The 20,837-nt window shown below is 43.2% G+C and overlaps 1 protein-coding gene across 2 annotated transcripts in view; it reads left to right on the top strand.

The window, feature by feature from the left end:
• Nucleotides 1-17,365: 17,365 nt before the first annotated feature.
• Nucleotides 17,366-20,837, top strand: part of TMEM242 (transmembrane protein 242) — an 85,307-nt gene continuing 81,835 nt past the window's right edge. Inside the window, exons 1-2 of one of the 2 annotated variants that reach the window (XM_055389587.2) lie at nucleotides 17,366-18,194; nucleotides 18,801-18,901. In XM_055389587.2, the coding sequence (XP_055245562.1) occupies nucleotides 18,107-18,194; nucleotides 18,801-18,901 (189 nt within the window). In that variant the 5' untranslated portion in view covers nucleotides 17,366-18,106. The remainder of the gene's footprint in view (nucleotides 18,195-18,800; nucleotides 18,902-20,837) is intronic. The other variant, XM_055389588.2, reaches the window with a different exon arrangement.

Raw genomic sequence — 20,837 nt, 5'->3', positions numbered from 1 at the left:
TCTTTGAAGCAATTGTGAATGGGAGTTCACTCATGATTTGGCTCTCTGTTTGTCTGTTATTGGTGTATAGGAATGCTTGTGATTTTTGCACATTAATTTGGTATCCTGAGACTTTGCTGAAGTTGCTTATCAGCTTAAGGAGATTTTGGGCTGAGACAACGGGGTTTTCTAAATATACAATCATGTCAACTGCAAACACGGACAACTTGACTTCCTCTTTTCCTAATTGAATACCCTTTATTTCTTTCTCTTGCCCAGTTGCCCTGGCCAAAACTTCCAACACTATGTTGAACAGGAGTGGTGAGAGAGGGCATCCCAGTCTTGTGCCAGTTTTCAAAGGGAATGCTTCCAGTTTTTGCCCATTCAGTATGATATTGGGTGTGGGTTTGTCATAAATAGCTCTTATTATTTTGAGATACATCCCATCAATACCTAGTTTATTGAGAGTTTTTAGCATGAAGGGCTGCTGAATTTGGTCGAAGGCCTTTTCTGCATCTGTTGAGATAATCATGTGGTTTTTGTCTTTGGTTCTGTTTATATGATGGATTACATTTATTGATTTGCATATGTTGAACCAGCCTTGCATCCCAGGGATGAAGCCACCTTGATTGTGGTGGATAAGCTTTTTGATGTGCCGTTGGATTTGGTTTGCCAGTATTTTATTGAGGATTTTTGCATCGATGTTCATCAGGGATATTCAAACTTCTTTCAACATTGCTGCCTGATGTGGAACATGGAAACCATCTCCTCAACCAAGGTTTCAGTTAAACTTCTCTGTTCTGTCACTACTGTTTTGTTTGTCTGTTTGTTTGTTTGTTTGTTTTGAGATGGAGTCTCGCTCGGTCACCCAGGCTGGAGTGTGGAGTGTAGTGGCACAATCTCGGCTCACTGCAACCTCCACCTCTTGGGTTCAAGCAATTCTTCTGCCTCAGCCTCCCGAGTAGCTGGGACTACAGGCGTGCACCAACACGCCCGGCTAATTTTTGTATTTTTAGTAGAGACGGGGTTTCACCATATTGGCCAGGCTGGTCTTGAGCTCCTGACCTCGTGATCCGCCCGCCTTGGCCTACCAAAGTGCTGGGATTACAGGCATGAGCCAACGTGCCCAGCTTCTGTCACTGCTGTTTTGACTTTGAATTCTTTTCATCTTCCTATATAGCCAGGCCACGGCTCTCACAGACATTTAAATGATGACTGCATGTGGTGGCTGATGCCTGTAATCCCAGCACTTTAGGGGGCTGAGACGGGAGGATTGCTTCAGCCCCAGGAGTTTGAGACCAGCCTGGGCAACATAGTGTGATCCCATCTCTACAAAAAATAAAAATGAAATTAACAGAAACCAAAAAATATTTAAATGGCATCAGATAGGTTCTGCACACATGTCAGCTGTGGCACTGAGGCTCTATGACCACACTGATGATGCCAGCCCACACGCAGTGTCACTTCCTACACTTGCCCTGCTGGGCTGCTCACGTTAGTGATCCAGATTGGAAGTGGCAACTAGTTTCAACCGGTTTCCATGCTCAGATGCACTTCTACATCACTGATTTAAAAAAACATTTAAGTACATTTATCTTTGCTAAAGGTGATTTTTGCACAACCACAAAGTCATCAGGTGAAAACAATGTAAGTTACAAACATTGATTCTTTCTGGTGGGGTCATGTATTCACTTCACAAACATTACTGAGCACCTGCTACATGCCAAGTCGTGTGGATACAGTGATGAACAAGACTGGCCAGGTTCCTACTGTCATCCTGGTGAGAGAAGCTAGACAACAGGCAAGCAATCTGCCTAACCCACAAACTGCCTGACCCCCAAACTGCCCAACCTCCAAACTGCCTGTCCCTCAAACCACCTGTCCCCCAAACCACCTGTCCCAGCCCTCCTGTGACTGGGGACAGCAGCTTCCCCCTCCACTCTGGGCATTTGAACAGAGGGTCCCAGTTTGTGGCAGCACCTATCACCGGTGACAACAGCCTGCCCTCTAGAGACAGAAAGCTTCCACCCTGGCTAGTTATGTGACTTTGGAGGATGGATGAACAATTCCTTGGACAACAGTTTCTTCCTGTGTCAAATGGGGTCACAGTATCTACCCCACAGGTGTGGAGATTAAACGACTCTGGGCAGATAAAGCACTTTGCACAGTGCCTAGCACCAAGCATGTGCTTGATAAATGATGGCAAGTACTGCCTTCAACATATGCATGTTTCATTGTAGGTATGTATCTTAGTTTGGGCTGCCATAACAAAATGCCATAGGCGAGGTTGCTTCAACAACAGAAATTTATTTCTCATAGTTCTGGAGGCTGGATGTCTGAGATCAGGGTGCCAGCACTGTTGATTTCTGGTGAGGGCTCGCTTCCTGGCTTGCAGACAGCCACCTTCTTGCTGTGCCTTCACATGTAGAGAAAGAGAGCGTGCTGTCTGGTGTTTCTTCTTAAAAGGACACTAATCCCATTGTGGTGGCCTCACTGTCATGATTTCATGTAAAACTAATTACCTCCCATAGGCCTCACCTCCAAATACCACCACATTGGGAATTAAGGGTTTCAACATAAGAATTTTGAAGGGGCACAAACATTTATTAGTCCCTAACAATATGTTTCTTTGGGATTCCACTGAACCTGATTTTTTTCATTATCTTTTGAAAATTATAAGGTCCTGAAACCACACAGCTGAACCTTGAGGAAACACAGCTAAGCATTGCCAAAATTTTACTTGAAGTGTTATCTCTTTTCAAGGACAAAACATTCCTTCAGAGAGCAAGCTGGTCATTCTCCACCTGTGCCCTCACATCCATTCTTTACCCTCTCGGCCTTTCTCTGCTCCAAAGAACTCCTGTGGGGTCCTTTTCAGCTGCTTTCTGCTAAGACTGGGTCAATGGGAGGCACCAGAGGACATCCTAGGGCAGGAAGCTGGGCATTTTTTCCCTGTTCCCTTCACGCTTTTGGTGCCTAGTTCTGGGACTTGTGACATCCCTCCAGGAGTTCCTGGCTCTGCCAGATCACTGGGTTTCAAAACGCCCACACTCCCACCCCATCTCCCTTGAGGCCCAGGGTTTGTAACAGCTTCCCACTGTTGCTAGTCTCCGAATGCCCCAGCCTTTCATCAGCTCCCTGCCCACATCCCTAGTGATAGTCCCTTGGTTGAAGAACCTTCCACTGAACAGGCCGGGTGTGGTGGCTCACGCCTGTAATCCCAGCACTTTGGAAGGCCGAGATGGTCAGATTACTTGAGGTCGGCAGTTCTAGACCAGCCTGGCCAACATAGTGAAACCCCATCTCTACTAAAAAATACAAAAATTAGCTGGGCATGATGGTGCATGCCTATAATCCCAGCTACTTGGGAGGCTGAGACATGAGAATCGCTTGAACCCAGGAGGCAGAGGTTGTGGTGAGCCGAGATCGCACCATTGCACTCCAGCCTGGGCGACAGAGAGAGACTCCATCTAGGAAACAAACAAACAAACAAAAACCAAAGAACCTTCCGCTGAACCAGCTGAGGGGTTTTCTATTTCCTGATGGGCCCCGGGCAACAGATGTAATGATAATAAACTTCACTATTTTCCCATGCATCCTACTTTCCTATCAGTCATGCTCTTAGTTTAATAAAATATTTTCCTTCATTAAAACAGAAATTCTGGAGAAGTTCCAGCTGGCACATGTGGCTTTTGCAAGGTCATGATGGTAATTGCCATAAGGGAAATAATCATTTTTAGGATTTAGTATTTCAGTGAAATTGAGAAATACAGCAAAGGAAATGTAATTCTTGCTCATGGCTTGATGGATTCAGAAATGTGAAAAATGGTAAGTTAGAAGTCATTAGCACAGGAGTTGGCAGAATTGAGCTACCAAAGGATCATATTGTTCTTGGTCATTTGCCTTCTCATTACTCTTAAGGCAAAGACTAATTACCTGCCTACGAGAATCCAACACTTGTCTCTAAGCCAATATTTAGGGGCTATCATGAGGCATATTCTCATCCCTCCCTCCCCACAAAAATCTTAGAAATAAGAGAAATAAGATACTCTCTGAGAGTTAAGTTTCAAATCACTAGGACAGAATAATAACAAAGAAATACAAAGTCACCTTAAAAACAGAAGTGCCCTCAGCCTGGGCAACATGCCAAAACCCAATCTCTACAAAAAAATACAAAAATTAGCCAGGTATGGTGGCTCATGCCTGTACTCCCAGCTACTTGGGAGGCTGAGGTGGGAGGATTGCTTGAGCCTGGGAGGCGGAGGTTGCAGTGAGCCCAAGTTGTGTCACTGTACTCTAACCTGGGTGACAGAGGAAGACCCTGTCTCAAAACGAAAACCCAAAGCAAAACAAAACCCAGAAGTATCCTGAAAGCTGGAGGACTTGGCTTTGGCTGGATTGAGTATATCAAACTATCTGAAGCAAAATGCGCTCGTCAGAAAAGGCCACCAAAGCTCATCATCAAAGCAGACATCAACAGTGCTCAATGAATTCCCTTGCAGAAGAACAAGCTTGAATTGCTTGGAATGTTTAGATATCCTTACTGTGAAACAAACACCTCAGCTTATCTCAGCCTGATGCCATTAAATAATCAATTCTAATTCCCCATGTTTCAACTCCGTATTTACCAAGAAATATTTTTATAGGAATAATTTTATTTCAAAAGTAATACATGTTTATAACAGAAATCATCAGAAAATATGGGCCAAGCCCAGGGATAACATTAATGCCTTGATAGATTTTCTTCCATGCCATTTTTCACACACAGAAATATACAAATATACATATTAACAAAAATAGGAAGGTTTCTATTTTGGGGTGGGGTTCAACTTGCTGTTCACTCAATAATGAATAATGAACATCTTTGTATATCAACAAATATACCTCTGTGACAGCAGGTTCATAATTACATATTATTTTTGATGGGGGGCAATCCTATAACTTATTTAACAAAGCTCTCATGCATATTTCTTTCATTTCCATCCTTTTGCAATTATTAACAGCATTGTTGGAGACATCCTTGTAGCAAATCTTTGCAACTCCTTAACCATTTCCCTGCACAGATTCTCAAAGGGCACGGACATTCCAAAGCTTCTGATACATTTTGCCAGATTGCTTTCCAGAAAATAATCCTGTAATTGTTCCAGTGTTTGCCAGTTTTATAGGTGATGAATCAATCATTAGGCTATTGTTTTAATTTGTCATGAGGTTGAAATTTTTTCATGAATTTCTTAGACACTCAAATTTCTTGTTTTTAAAATCTTCCTACTCATAATCTTTGCCCCCTTTTTAAACAACGGGATATCTAGAGCTTTCTTGCTTATTTACAGAGGTCCTTATACGAATAAGGATATGAACTTTTGTGATCCATCGTACAAATATTTTTGTTATTTGCCTTTTGCTGCAATATGGTGTTTTGCCTTAAGCTCAGAATCAGTTAGGAATGAATTTAACTTCAGGAAATAGAAAACTCAGCTCCACTCTCTTAAGGGGGACTTATTATCTCATGTAACAAGCATCTCATAGAGAGGCAGCTGTTGGACCAGATTCAGACAGTTGACAATGTGACAGCTCACGTCCCTGTCCTCTCGTGGCCCTCCCGTTTGTTACCTTATCATCATTAAATGGCCGCTGCAGCACTAGCCACCAGGTCTGTGTTCCAGGCAGAAGGAAGAAGAGTGGAGGAAGAGACAAGACCAGCCGACCTTTGCTTATGTCTCATTGGCCAGAACCGATTTCATGGCCACTCCCAACAGTTAGGAAGAGGCTGGCAAGGGCGAAGGAGGCATAGGATTAAGTGAGCAAACTTAATCTGTCTGCTGTGGAGCAGTGTTAAGACTTTATGTAGTCAAACTGACCTACATTTATTTCTTCAGTTTCATGCTTTAAAAGTTCTTCCCAACTTATTTACCAACTTATTTCGGTAGATATTCATCTATATTTTTTCCATTATTTTTATTGTTTCATTTTGTCCCCAAATCCTTTTTGAACTTTCTCCTCTGATTTGAAATACTCCACTTCTTCACTAAGCTATGAGATGCACTGAAGTGCGTTTTGGCCGTTACTATTCTGTTCTGCAGATCTAGATTCCTATTCTGTGCTATAGCTAGTACTTTAATTAATGCAAAGTACCATGCATTTTAACATTGTGAGGCAAGTCCCTCTCATCATAGTGCTTTCTCAACAAAATGTTGACCTTTCTTGAATGTTTATTATTCAGATGAATTTTGAATCATTCTGACAAGGTTTAAAAGTAATCTTATTTGAGGCAGGGCATGGTGGCTCATGCCTGTAATCTCACCACTTTGGGAAGCCCAGGCAGGTGGATCACCTGAGGTCGGGAGTTCAAGACCAGCCTGGACAACATGGTGAAACCCTGTCTCTACTAAAAGATATAAAAAATCAGCCAGGCATGGTGGCCCGTGCCTGTAGTCCCAGCTACTTGGGAGGCTGAGGCAGAATCGCTTGAATCTGGGAGGCGGAGGGCGTAGTGAGCCTAGATGGCGCCATTGCACTTTAGCCTGGGTGACAAGAGTGAAACTTCATCTCAAACAAAACAAAACAAAACAAAACAAAACAAAACAAACAACAACAACAAAAGAAGATCTTATTTGGCTTTTAACAGGAATTGCATTACATTTATAACATAAAGGAGAAGAATTAACAACCTGTGTGATTAAGACTTCTAGGCCGGGCGTGGTGGCTCATGCCTGTAATCCCAACACTTTGGGAGGCCGAGGCATCAGATCACGAGGTCAGGAGTTTCAGACCAGCCTGACCAACACGGTGAAACCCCGTCTCTACTAAAAATACAAAAAAATTAGCCAGGCATGGTGGCGTGCGCCTGTAATCCCAGCTACTCAGGAGGCTGAGGCAGGAGAATCGCTTGAACCTGGGAGGCAGAGGTTGCAGTGAGCCGAGATCACACCACTGCACTCCAGCCTGGGCGACAGAACGAGACTCCGTCTCAAAAAAAAAAAAAAAAAAAAAGGAAAAAAGAAAAAAGAAAAGACTTCTAGGACAGAAGCATGATGGAGGCAAGTCTTCCTGTTTATGTCAGTGAAGTGTTGTGATCATCACATAGTGGATTTCTTCCCCTCTGTTTTGTATTTTAATAGGGTATAGCTAATGTACAGAAAAGTTGAAACTTTTATTAAGATTTCTTTTACAGCTGGAAACTTCACTGAATCCTCAATCATTCTAAACGTTTTTCCTTACTTATTATATGTCTAATTAATCTGCCAGAACCTCCAAGAGGGAGGTGTCCCCTGCAACTTTGATTGTTATCTGGCTTCCCATTATGGTTCTTTTGCCATATTTTTCATTACACTATATTAAGCTGGCATTCACTCATGAGCCTAATTAACGTAATTTTTCCCCTGAGAGATAAATCTACTCTTGCTCTGCTGACAAAAGAAAGTTTCAGAGACAGCGGAGCTGAGCTGGCCCATGTTGTGTGGCGTAAGCCACCTTGCAAGTTCTAACCTGTCCCTCAGTGGAGGAATGTCTTCTACATCGCTTCGTACATATTAATACAAAAAAATGTATTTATGAACGTCTGTTGTAGAGGTATATTTGTTGACATACAAAGATGTTCATTTTTTGCTCAGAAAGTACCTAATTCCATTTTGGGGACATTTCAAATTTTTAAAAAGTTCTCATGTGTAGAGACATGATCTACCCAATATAACTTCTCTCTGTGCCTCCTGAGAGAGGCATCAGCCTCCCAATTCTTCTCTCTCCAACCTAAATATATCTCCCTCAATGATTTCTTCTTAGATAAGCTGGCTAAGACTTCTCACCCTCCTTGTCACTCCCCTTCGCCTGCCTGCTCTTGGAGGATGCTTCCTCCACAGTGGCCCCCAGAACAGATGGGAATGAGTGGGAGAGACTTCTCCTAGGCAGACGCACAATGACCTCCACTGTTTCAGCATTATCACCAACTAAATTGTCCATTTCTTTGTCTCAGGAAGTGCTGCAGGCCAAATCTCTCCCATCCTGCACTTGTGTATTTTCTGAAAATTTGATTTATTCCTGTTAAAGTTCATTTTATGTGTGATTGACTTTTGTTCTTGTCTAGCTAAGTAATTTTGAGACATTTCTGTCATTCGTCTCATTCATTAAACAATCAAACCTTCTTGTTTTGTGCCTTACATAAAATTTAATAGCCTGCCTTCTAGCTCTAGGTCCAAGTTGCCTATAAATACGTTGAAATGGCCAGGGCTGAGGAGAGACCTGTGGCATGACCTCGGGTGTCTCCTTCCAGGTGATACATAAATCACTCTTCTTTAGGCGTAGGTGGTCAATCAGCTTCAAACGTAACCAATCTTATTGATAAAGGGATGAAAGGAAGGACCTTGTCAAAGATCAGCTGGGGAAGAGTATTGTCCAGAGCTCCATGTGACCCATCTGTGATGTGGTCAGCTATGGGTACAGCCACTACAACAGAGCAGCGCACACAGGAAAAAACCAGGACCTAGAATCAGATCTGACTCCTGGAGTGGAGCACACAGTAGGCTGGGGCGAGGCTGGGGTTTCAGAGAGAATCGTTATGTTAGTAATATTAGGAAGTACCACCAGCCACTCAGCTCACGGCACCCTATGGGCTTTTGCTTCTAGAGGGTGCGAGTGGTACATGTGGTTATGAGAGTGGCATGTACTTCACAGGCTGCTGTGTGTGCAGGTGTGCAATGAGGTTACTGCATTAAATAAGACTATTTTACATGAGAGGGGTGTGTTTTCCCAATTCTAGCAAAGACACCCTAAAGGCTTTCATGATATCCCCGTGAAAGACAGTGTGGGAGCCAGAGAAAGCAAGCCTGGATAGTACCTTGAAGGATGGCTGCGAGGGCGTTAGGAGAGGGAAGAGCAGACAGAGTGCCAGGAGAGAGGAAGTCATCAGGACATCATGTGTTGCAGATTGGGTGGACCATTGATAAATGTGGTTCCCACTAGGCAGAGCTGCTGGCCTATACATGGCTGTCTTTGGGTCTGGTGGTGACTCTGGTTCAACTCGCTTCGGCCAGGGTAAGTGGATGATGTGAGATGAAACACAGCCACCGCTGCAGATGGAACCACGCCTGGCCATTTTTCTGAGGAAATGACTAGCATTCAACACATCATCAAATTTCTCCAGTACATGCTACTACCACAATCACAGCACAATGGGTACCTGGTTACTGTAAGAGAAACTGCGTGTCAGGTAGAATGCACTCTAAAATCAGGAGTCACAATAGACCCGCTGCTGAATCTGTAATTAGGAGAACTTGAGAGAAATACTTCTTGGATACAAGATGATCAGCTACATGACCCAAGGTCACTCTCATTTCCATAGTCATGCAACTCTGCAAAAGACAACCAAATAAGGATAAATATATAGCAGGGCTTGAAATAGTAAATCTAATTCTACTGTGTGCCAGTCTATTTTGGTCTCTCAACTATACCAATTCAGAATGTGCTTTGCGGACTGCGTTTTTCTTCCTAATTGATTGGAATGAAGTAGATTATTCATGAACATTTTGGCTTTTTCCCCTAGCAAATATCTCTCCTTCTTCTCTCTTAGAATGTGAAGAAAAGCTCTAAATTTGACATGGGAAAGTGAGATATTATGTTTGGCTTAAGTAGAAGGAAAGCTTCAACCCCATCATGAAATCTGGTCTTTGCTATTTTGACCACTCTTCTGGTTCAGACAAATTGCAGAGTGGAGACATCACTAACCTTTAGATCTTACCATGAGCTGCAAGAGAGAGGGGGCATTGCTCTCTGTCCTCTAAAGGGAACAGTCTCATTTCTCCAAACTGAACTAGAAGCATAGAGTTTGGGAACTAGGAAGAATCCTAGTGACCAAGTAGTTCAGTATTTTCTCAGTCTATATTCTAAGATATATGAGCCCACAAGATGTTCCTAAACAAAGAGTTGTTGGTCAAATAAGTTACAGAATCAATGCTTACCGTGCCCTCCTCTTGAAGACTCTGAGAGGCTCTGAAGCAAAGAATTCTGTGAGGTTTTGTTTTCCAAACTTCTTTGATCACAGAATCTGTTTTTTTGGTTTTTGGTCCAGGTAACACCTACCAGCTTCTGGAACTGGCATGCTGTGAAACATACTTGGACAAAGTGCAGATATATTCAATCCCTTCCTCACTTTACAGAGGAAGGAAATGAAGCCCATATTAAGAAACATGGTTGGGAGGCCAAGGCACGGATCACCTGAGGTCAAGAGTTTATGACCAGTCTGGCCAACATGGTGAAACCCCATCTCTACTAAAAATACAAAAATTACCCTGGTGTGGTGGCACGCACCTGTAATCCCAGCTACTTGGGAGGCTGAGACAAGAGAATTGCTTAAACCCAGGAGGCAGAGGTTGCTGTGAGCCGAGATCATGCCACTGCACTCAGCCTGGGCAACAAAGAGAAAAACTCCATCTCAAAAAAAAAGAAAAAAGAAACATGGAGACAATCCTTCCTCGTCACTGACAGAGCTGGAAACTAGACCCTGGCTTCCAGACAACTGACAAGTCCAGGCTCTTTCTATCACCTTGAAAGAGGCATTGTTAACAGCAGCTCTGATGTATCCCCTAGCACATGCTCATTGTCTGGAATTTGAGGTAGCATTTATTTATAGTGCACTCAGCAATGAATCCATCAAATGCTTTGACTGTTTTAAAAGGGCATTGGGCCCTGAACAGTTGACCTAAATAAAACACTATCATCTAAATGATACGTAATTTACTAGATAGTAAATATTTTATCAGGCTGTATAATCACATTCTAAGAGGTTATTACTTTTATAAGCAAGAGTAAATCAAAGGGGTGAAATTCCAATAAAGTGTTCCTAAAATATAAGTATACTACCCAACGGGAAGTAACTGTAGACAATTCTCTTGCAATGCAGAGAGGAATAGTTGGTGAAGACAAAATTATAAAAATGTGTCCAAGGGTTGTGTATATATTTTTCCAAAATAATGTAAATTCAAGTAGCTTGAGCATGCTTGCACCCCGCAGAAGCAATATTTATCTGCCCCATTCTCTGAATCCTAAAGGCACTTTGAATCTACACACATTTTCTCACTTCTTTAACCATACCATGGTTTCTGAGACTGCAGAGTTGGGTACTTTGGAAGCCTGTAAATTTTTTTTTTCTGACTTAATACACTGGAGATATGAGATATACTCCCAGCAGTTGGGATATTTTAAATTAGTTTCCAGCCTCTGAATACAAGGTTTCCAAAGCCAATATTAGCCCATGTGGTACTTTTGTGTGTGTGTGTGTGAACCAGAAAGGGTGCACCTTCCCCAGGGCTGCTGGATTCCAGCACCAGAGCACAAGGCTTTGGTGAGCAAAATGCAGGCTGGATTCCTGACATGACCTGTTCCATCCTGTTCCATGTCCCCCAAGATGGAGGCCTTCATGCAAATGAACAAGTTGCACAACTAAAGGCAAGATCCCTGTTTCTTTCCCTCCCTCTCCTTGAGCCCCCCACCCCTGTAAGGCTGAACTCCCATTCCTACCTGCAGACCCAGCCTTCATCTTGACCTGAATCAGCACGTGCTTCTGGACCTGAGCCTCTCAATTTGCCTTGCTGACTCAACATCAGAGTATGTCTGACTCTATTACAGTGATCCAAGTCTGATAACCGGGCTACTGACCAATGGTCTCTTTTTCATTTCCTTGCTATTTTAGCTGGGTTTGTGTCTTGTGCAATTACCAGTTACCATCTCTAGGTCTTCAGTTCTGCCTAGGGGCTTCAACTCTGCTACCCATGGACAAATTTCTTGGTGACACCAGCCTTCCTGCCTAAAGTTCTGAACTCCCTCCCTGCCCTGGATTCCAGGATGCCCTGTTACCTACTTAAAAATCCTTCTACTTCATCTCACAACTAGGTCACCTGGACTGAAAAACTCTCTTGCCATCACCCCCTGGCATGTGCTTTGTCCCCCAGGGACATGTGCCTCTTGCTTTTGAGTTTTTTGTCTGGGCCTCAGTTGCTGAGCCCACTTGTAGGAACTAGTCCCTTCCCCACAGGCCCCCTCTGAATTCCAAGACAGGACAGTCTGGGTTTGGTACATATGCAGACCAACCTCTTAAGCCCTCTATATCCACATTTACAGTAACAGTTGATATTCAGAGAAGTGACTTGAAGCACTGCATACTTTTTAAGCAAGAAGTAAACCATAGTTTACTTATTAAGGCAGAAAGTAGAAGACCAAGAAAGAATATCAACTGCAAAGATTCAAACGAAAAGATATTTTGATGAAATTCTTAGAAAATTAAGGGTTATGGAACTATAAGCTCCAATGAGCCAAGGACTGTGCCTCATTACTTCACTATAGTAAAACAGCGCTTAAGACCATAGAGGTGCTCAGTAAATACTTGCTGTGTCAATAAAAAATAAAGTCAATCGAAACACAGTATTTGGTCAGAAAAGGTCTTACTACTTTATGTGGTCACTCTTTCATCATACGTGTGATAATACTTGTTTTTAAATCATTTTATAATTTATAGCCTTTAATATATCAGAATGGGATAGATTATTAACAATAAATACAATACACATAAGATGTATTTAATGATGCAAGTGGTTGATATCACAGATTTTAATAGTAAGTGGGAGTGTAACATATGTCCTTGTATATGAAATACTGGCAAAATGATAATGCATAGATGGAAATATATTTGGCTTTTGGGAATGCTAAGAGTCTTTTCTATAACTGGGACACACACAGGACTAAAAATAACAATGCTTTACATTGCCAGAATACTCAACAGTTTACAAAATTCTTGAACATCTGTGATCCTATTTGATCCTCACAAGAAGATAGAGAAACATAGTTAAAGGAAATTATATGCATCACTCTTTTATAAGATAATATCTAGTGGCTTATGAAATATAACAGCTCTTGAAAAGATTTCTAGTCTATCATTAATGATAACAATTCAACTGATAGCACAGAAAGAGATAGGAAAGATATACTCTACAATAAGAAAAATTGAATGGAGGAATATATAATGGCAACTCTCATTTACTGTGATAAAGACAGACGTATTATTCAACCTGAGGCAGTTACAGAATATGATTCTAAAAGATTAGTAATGAGATACCGGAAATGAGTAATGAGACTCAAGCTTTGGACTCAAGCTAGTTTCAGCTCACTCAAGAGGAGTTATTACCATACTTACCATTTCTATTGATTGTACTAATGCCATTTCGAAGGAGCTGTAGCTCTGGGGATTCAGAGCAGATATTGGGAAGAATTCAAGAGGCTGAGAGCAGCAAACTGGAGGGTGCAGATACCACGTGGGCTCTCATGCCAGCCCAGAGCTTCTCCTTGTGACATAATGCATCTTGCTCTCATTCCCTTGCTTTCCAAGAATGTTATCACTGGGTATCCTGCTGGAGAGTTTGATGAGTTACCCTGAAAACCTACATAATATTTCTATTTAAAACAAAATTCATCTTTTAAACAAGGCGATACATTTTTAAAGTATTTTATTGTTTTCCTTCCATTTTTTCCCTTCTCACAAAAGTAATACATGTCCCTTGTTAAACATTTTGCAAACATTATAGAAATATGTAAAAATGTGGCTTTGGTCAGCATTTTACTTACTAAGGCAGAAAGTAGAAGAGATATAGATAGAACACTCACCTCCTCCCTCCTGTCAAAGTAACCTCTGTTAATAATTCAGTGTTGAGTCCAGATCTTTTCTTCTGTGCACACACTTAAGCTGGCAATAACTTTTAAAGATCTCTGCTATATATATATTTTGAGATACATATATATGTATCTCAAAAAAATTATATATATCTTTCAAAAAATTACATATCTATATGTATATATATGTATTTTTTTTTTTTGAGATAGAGTCTCGCTCGGTCACCCAGGCTGGAGTGCAATGGCATGATCTCGGCTCACTGCAACCTCTGTCTCCCGGGTTCAAGCAATTCTCATGCCTCAGCCTCCTGAGTAGCTGGGATTACAGGTGCCTGCCACCACAGCCAGCTAATTTTTGTATTTCTAGTAGAGACGGGGTTTCACCATGTTGGTCAGGCTGGTCTCAAATTCCTGACCTCAGGTGATCTGCCTGCCTCAGCCTCCCAGAGTGCTGGGATTACAGGCACGAGCCACCACACGTGGCCTATATTTTTGACAACTATCTTATATCAAGCAGCAGGAAGGATGATTTGACCCTTATCAGATTTTAAAAATAATTCAGCCTCATACATTAAACATGGAGAGATTGAAGCTCTGAAGAAATGTTTTAAAAAGTGACGGGGAAAAGAGTCCATCAGAGTTCAAAACCAGCTAGAGCTAGGGCCATCCAAATTCCGGGAACGGTAAAGCTAACAGGTTTCTAGCTGTCAACATTTGAAATAGAATCTACAGGAGCCAAAACGTTTGAAATAAGAATGTGGTCAAATGTGTCCCTGGTATGAACTTTCAGCTGACTAAAACAAACACCGAAATAGCAACAGCATCCGTCTCAGATAAACCTGCTTTCCCAGCAGCCTCCTTGGCTTGTAAGAGATTTCCATTACTTTTTCTAGAAGAGTACTGTGCTTCCATTGAAATATCAGTCCTGCTGGTGCTGCATGAAGCAACAAAGCTCTGTGACTTTCTAATCTCTGGTTTCCACACTTGGAAATGCTTCCCTGCTCAAGTCCCTATCTTGCAAAGAAACTGTGCTTAGAATGTCTACAACTCACCTGTTTGGAGCTTGTGTCATATCTTCCTCTAGTAACAAGTCTAGGTGGAATTGTGGAATGCTTAGAGCAGTGCAATTAATCAAATTGAACCCAAAGTACCCAACTGGGTGTCCTGTAGAGATATGAGACCTTGGGAAACATTGTCTTTAAAAAATGCTTTCTTTCAGCATTCCAACTTGGGATGCCTGGATTTTGGTCTTATCCCAGGGCCAGGGACTTCCCGTCCTAGTGTGTGGCAGGCTTCCGAGGCTCTGGAAACACCATCTCCCAGGATCTGGCACAGAGCAAGTCACAGGGCAGGTGCTGGGGGCTAGTGAGAAATGGGGCTGTAGTAGTCTCCACAAACAGGCCTTGACCAAGGAGCTCGCAACTCCTCCTCTCCTTGGTATGTATCCTACAAAGATCCTCAAAATGCAGATTTTGAGGCTGAAGTGTAAACCATTGGTTTGTGTCAATTGCCTTTTCAGTCCTGTGTATATTGGGAAAACAAGCTTTCAAGTAGAAAAAAGGAAGATTGCCTTTTACTTTGGGGATTTAGAAAGAAGGTAGAGGTTTGTGAGCTGCAACATCCAAAACAAAGCAGACACCAGTTTCCTAGGATGTGCAGTTATTTTCAATGGAGACCAGCTCTGGAATGCAGGACTCTGTAATTTCCCTAGATTTCAAGATCTATTATCTCCCTTCTGTTCCTTATAGTAAGCAGTGATATAAACCTCAAATTATTATTATCATCATCATCATCATCATCATCATCATCATCTTGAGACGGAGTCTTGCTCTGTCACCCAGGCTGGAGTGCAGTGGTGTGATCTTGGCTCACTGCAACCTCTGCCTCCTGGGTTGAAGCGATTCTCCTGCCTCAGCCTCCCAAGTAGCTGAAATTACAGGCGCAGCCACCACACCCAGCTAATTTTTGTATTTTTAGTAGAGATGGGGTTTCGCCATGTTAGCCAGGCTGGTCTCAAACTCCTGACCTCAAGTGATCTGCCTGCCTCGACCTCCCAAAGTGCTAGGATTACAGGTTTGAGCCACTGTGCCCAGCTTAATCCTTAAAATGTTTCTGTCCTTTTCTAAGGGGACAGCAAAGAAGAGAGTGGAGGAGTCTGCACTTTTTCTCCCTAAGCAGTCTAGGGAAAACAGATTTCCGAGTGCTAAAGTGTATGGTGTGGATTTTAAGAGGTGTAATCCATAAGAGGAAGGTACAGAGAAGACGTTCTCGAAGTGGAACCCATGGCAACAGCATCACCTGGAAACTTAGACATACACGTTCTCAGCCCCCACTGAGTCACAGACTCTGGTAATGGGGCCCAGCAAGCTGAGTGCAATAAGCCTTCCAGGTGATTCCAATATTCAAGTTCACACTTGAGGACGACTGGCACGGCGGATAAGGAAGGACCTGCTTTTAAGCCCTGTCTCTGCCACTTAACAGCTGTGTGAGCTTGAGCAAGCTAGTCTTTCTGAGTTTATGGAGAGGAATAAATGAGATAATGTACTTGAAGCACTTAGTGCAATGTCAGATATATAGAAAGCACTCAATACATGTTAGCAGCTATGGTTACTGTTATGTATGAGGGGAAGGAAAAAGGATAGGACCTTCAACAAATTAGCACAGCATTTACCAGCTGAAAAGCCCTTTCAGATACTGACGTGTTTCCAGGAAATCCAAAGGTCACATACATTCTGTGTGATCTCATCCACACAAAAATTTGAACAGAGCAGTAGTTTTTTATCATCAGAAACCCCACGGAGCTTTTACATTCTGCCCTGCCACCCGTGGGCCTTCAGAGCCCTAATCTCCCTTGGTAGATAGACCTTGGTAATCCATCATTTTTAAAAATCCCCATAGGCAATGCTGCAAAATAGCTACTGGAATCAAAGGTGGTAATAGTTAGAGCTAACATGTATTGAATATTTATATGTGCCAGGCACTGTGCTAACTTCTTTATAGATGTCGCTTCATTTAATTCTCACAGCAATCCTATGAGTTAGGTACTATCAGTTATTTTTTTTGTGTGGGGGGATGGGGTGGATGGCAGAGTTTCACTCTTGTCACCCAGGCTGGAGTGCAATGGCTCGATCTCGGCTCACTGCAACATCTCCCTCCCAGGTTCAAGCCATTCTCCTGCCTCAGCCTCCTGAGTAGCTGGGATTACAGTCCCACATCATTAGACTCCGCTAATTTTTGTATTTTTAGTAGAAACGGGGTTTCACCATGTTGGCCAGGCTGATCTCGAACTTCTGGTCTCCACCTGCCTCAGCCTCCCAAAGTGCTGGGATTACAGGCGTGAACCACCGCGCCTGGCCTACTATCAGTTTTTAAATTTTACAGGTGAGGAAACTGAGCTATAGAGGGGCTAAGTTACCCCAAGTTCACACACCTGAGAAGCGGTTTAGGACCCGAGCCCAGGTTTGAGCTATTAACTGCACTTCACTGACGCAAAAATGGATGCATTCATTTACTCATTCATTCAACATGCATTTGTTGTTGGTAACCAGGTAATACCTGAAAGCTGGGGGATATAAACTGAACATAGAGTCCCATCTCCATCCTCAGGAAACTCATGCCCTCCGGTGATGGGGGGCAGGACAAATAGCAGAGAGACCGCCTTATTTTACAAGATGTCATTGTTCTCTGAGAGGCTGAAAAGATTTTCTATCACCACTAGCCTCCTCCTTTCCATGGCCATTTACAGAATGGGCAAACCAGCCTCCCAGCGGAAGACCAAGCTTGCTAGCGGTCAACGTTGCCGGCAGCTCTGCAAGCGCTTCCAGCGGGCGTCGCTCTCCTCTCGCCGGTGGTACCTTCATTCAGTCATCCTGTGAGTGTTCCACTTCCCGACGGAGGCCGAGCACTCACACCGCGGCGGGGGTACCCGTCACCGCAGAACCGGGTGGCTGGCTCTCCTCCAGGGAGAAAGCCTGTCACTTACACTTTACTCAACACTGTTAGGAAGTTACCTAGAAAAGTACAGACAGAAGACCTAGGCTTGCGTTTTAGAATCGTGGAGTGTTAGCGCTGGCCAAATCGTTGGACACAATGTAAGCTTGATCAGGAAAATGAGCTCCAGGGTCTCACAGACGGGGCCTGGAATCTTGGCGCAATCTGCGACCCTCACTGCCTCCTACAGTCGGGGCTGAGCGTTCTTTCAAACAGCCAAAGTAATCACTTAAGTCCAGCAATGATCTCCTTGGAGAAATCAAAAGATCCTCCCTAAGAGACGGCCTTGGAGGGCATCGCCCCTGGGGCTGGGCACAGCACGTCTTCCCGGCCCCGGCGCTGGAGGAGGGTTTGGGGACAGCGGCCGCACTCCGGACCCTTCTTCAGATTGCACAGGAGGAGGCGGTAGCGGAACCTTTCTCCTCCGCCTGGTTCTCGCTTCCACCCGGGCCCAGTTGGGGACGGACGCACTAGAGGCGACCTAAACATGGAGACAGCGGGCACTGCAACTGGGCAGCCGGCCTCTGGGCTGGAGGCTCCGGGGTCCACGAATGACCGGCTTTTCCTGGTTAAAGGTAAGATGTGCTGTGGTGAGGTGCGGGCGTCGGGGCGAGTTAACCCCGGACCCTGGCTTGCTCTGGAGCGGGCATTTCCACACATATCCCGCTCTGAGAGCCCTTAGCTTGTGCTTGCCCCTGAGTTTAGCCCGCGGAGTCTGGCGGCCCAGGGAGGGTAGGTCGCTTACTGGGTGGAGTCTCCCCTTGGGCGGGGCGGGGGGCAGATCCCGCGAGCTATTCTCCCGGACGTGCCATATTTCCCCGTCACCTCTGCAATTGTTCTAGAGCCTTGCCTTTTCTGATTGCCATCGTCTCTTCTCCTCCCCGTGAGAAACTTCACGCTGTGGTCCCAGGGGAGAGGGGAAGGGAAGCTGAACCTTTTCTCTGCGCTCGGGAATAATAACTCGGAATGACCCAAGGAACCAGAGGTCGTGCGGTCACGCGTGTTTCTGAGCCGCTGTCATTTACTGTTAGCAAGAGCTGCTTAGCCATGGTTTCTTGAATTTCAAAAGTGATTTTGATTGTAACTCGAATAGTATCTTAAACTTACTTTTGTACATCTTTTTAACCTCTTTTTATTTAATTTTTTTTAATATCCCCTCTCCTCCCCGAAACTCTTGGCAGGTGGAATTTTCCTTGGTACCGTTGCTGCAGCGGGAATGCTAGCTGGATTTATTACAACATTATCATTGGCTAAAAAGAAAAGCCCTGAATGGTTCAATAAGGTTGGTGACACTGAAATCCATTCATAGCATTGTTATTGTTTACAATATATGGCAGCTTTTGCGTAGAAAAAATAAAGAAAATATTGATGGTCTTTCACATTGCTTTAAGATGTGAATTTATATACGCTCATGGATTCTAGAAATGTACAAATTAACCAACGGTCTTTATTTTCATTTAGAAGGATGTACTTATGTGCTTTGTTAAATTTTAGCGGAATAAGACTTTGAAAGCTTATCTGGTACATTTCCTGTTCACAACATGACTTTGAATCTAAATTTGGGCCAGGCATCGTGGCTCATGCCTGTAATCCCAGCACTTTGGGAAGCTGAGAGGGGCAGATCACCTGAGGTCAAGAGTTTGAGACCAGCCTGGCCAACATGGCGAAAACCCATCTCTACTAAAAATACAAAAATGAGCCAGGTAGCCAGGTGTGTGGCACTCCTGTAGTCCTAGCTACTCGGGAGGCTGAGGCAGGAGAATCACTTGAACCCAGGAGGCTGAGGTTGTAGTGAGCCCAGATCACACCACTGCACTTCAACCTGGGTGACAGAGCGAGACTCTCTCTCAAAAATAAATAAATAAATATTCACACAAATAACTGTGTAATTACAATTTGATGTGTGCTATGGAGGAAAAGTGTTATGTAAAACATCATAAAAAGTCAAGTTTCCTTTCCACTTACATTTATCTTTAATAATCATACTTAAGCCTTATCGATACCATAATGGCAAGAGACCATGTTTAAAGTGTGCTTGGATCCCCTCTGAATGCTCTAAGCTTATATGGAGCTTCCTAAATCACTGCTATGGACCTTGTGGGTCATTTTCTCTCTATGTTATACAATATTTTCAGAGCAGAAATATATTTTGTGGTGGAAATCAGAGTAGTGCCTTAACAGTAGAGTTTTGGTTGATTTCTAAGCCTAAGTTATGTTAATCCTTGGCTCACTGATCTTTTTAATAATCTGATGAAAACTAGGGATTCTCTGGGGCTGAGGGGAGCATGTACACATATCACAACTTTCCATCCTATTTTGTTGTTCTGAGATTTGATCATCACAGATGCCCTTCGGGGTCTAACAGTGGTTTTCAAACTGCAGTCCACAGAACCCTGCTGATCCTTGATCCTTGGGTCCATGAAGTCAGAACTATTTTCATAATGATACTAAGATGCTTGTACTAATGGTACAGAGGCAATGGAGAGTAAAACTGCTGATACCTTGGTCTAAGGCAGTAGCACCAAACTGTGAAAGTCCTTGTGTCCTTCATTACAAAGTACCTGTATTTTTTAAAGCCAGTATTACTTAACAATGTCCTTGTTGAAGAAATAAAATAGTTAATTTTATTAAATCATGACCCTCAAATAAACCTCATTTTAATATTCTGTGTAAAGAAATGGGAAATACAAGGCCGGGCGAGGTGGCTCACACTTGTAATCCCAGCACTTTGGGAGGCCGAGGCGGGCAGATCATGAGGTCAGGAGACTGAGACCATCCTTGCTAACGCGATGAAACCCCGTCTCTACTAAAAATACAAAAGAATTAACTGGGTGGGTGGCGGGTGCCTGTAGTCCCAGCTACTCGGAAGGCTGAGGCAGGAGAATGGCGTGAACCCGGGAGGCGGAGCTTGCAGTAAGCCGAGATTTTGCCACTGCCCTCCAGCCTGGGTGACAGAGCGAGACTCTGTCTCAAAAAAAAAAAAAAAAAAAAAAAAGGGAAATAAATACGTAAAGCATTTCTATTTTATACTGAAGTAGGATTTTTTCTCTAGAAAAGCAATTGAATTGCAAGCTGAACTAGCCACTTTTTTCCTATAGAATATCATTTTTACTTGAAAGAATAACTGACAAACTATGGTTATTCAGAAGCGGATATTTGGCAGACATCTTAACAATGAATAAAATGAGCTTGTCTTTTCAAGCAAACAATTGTCAGTA

Source organism: Gorilla gorilla, chromosome 5, assembly GCF_029281585.2.
Source record: "Gorilla gorilla gorilla isolate KB3781 chromosome 5, NHGRI_mGorGor1-v2.1_pri, whole genome shotgun sequence".
NCBI lineage: Eukaryota > Metazoa > Chordata > Mammalia > Primates > Hominidae > Gorilla > Gorilla gorilla.
This window is presented reverse-complemented; position numbering and strand designations above follow the sequence as displayed.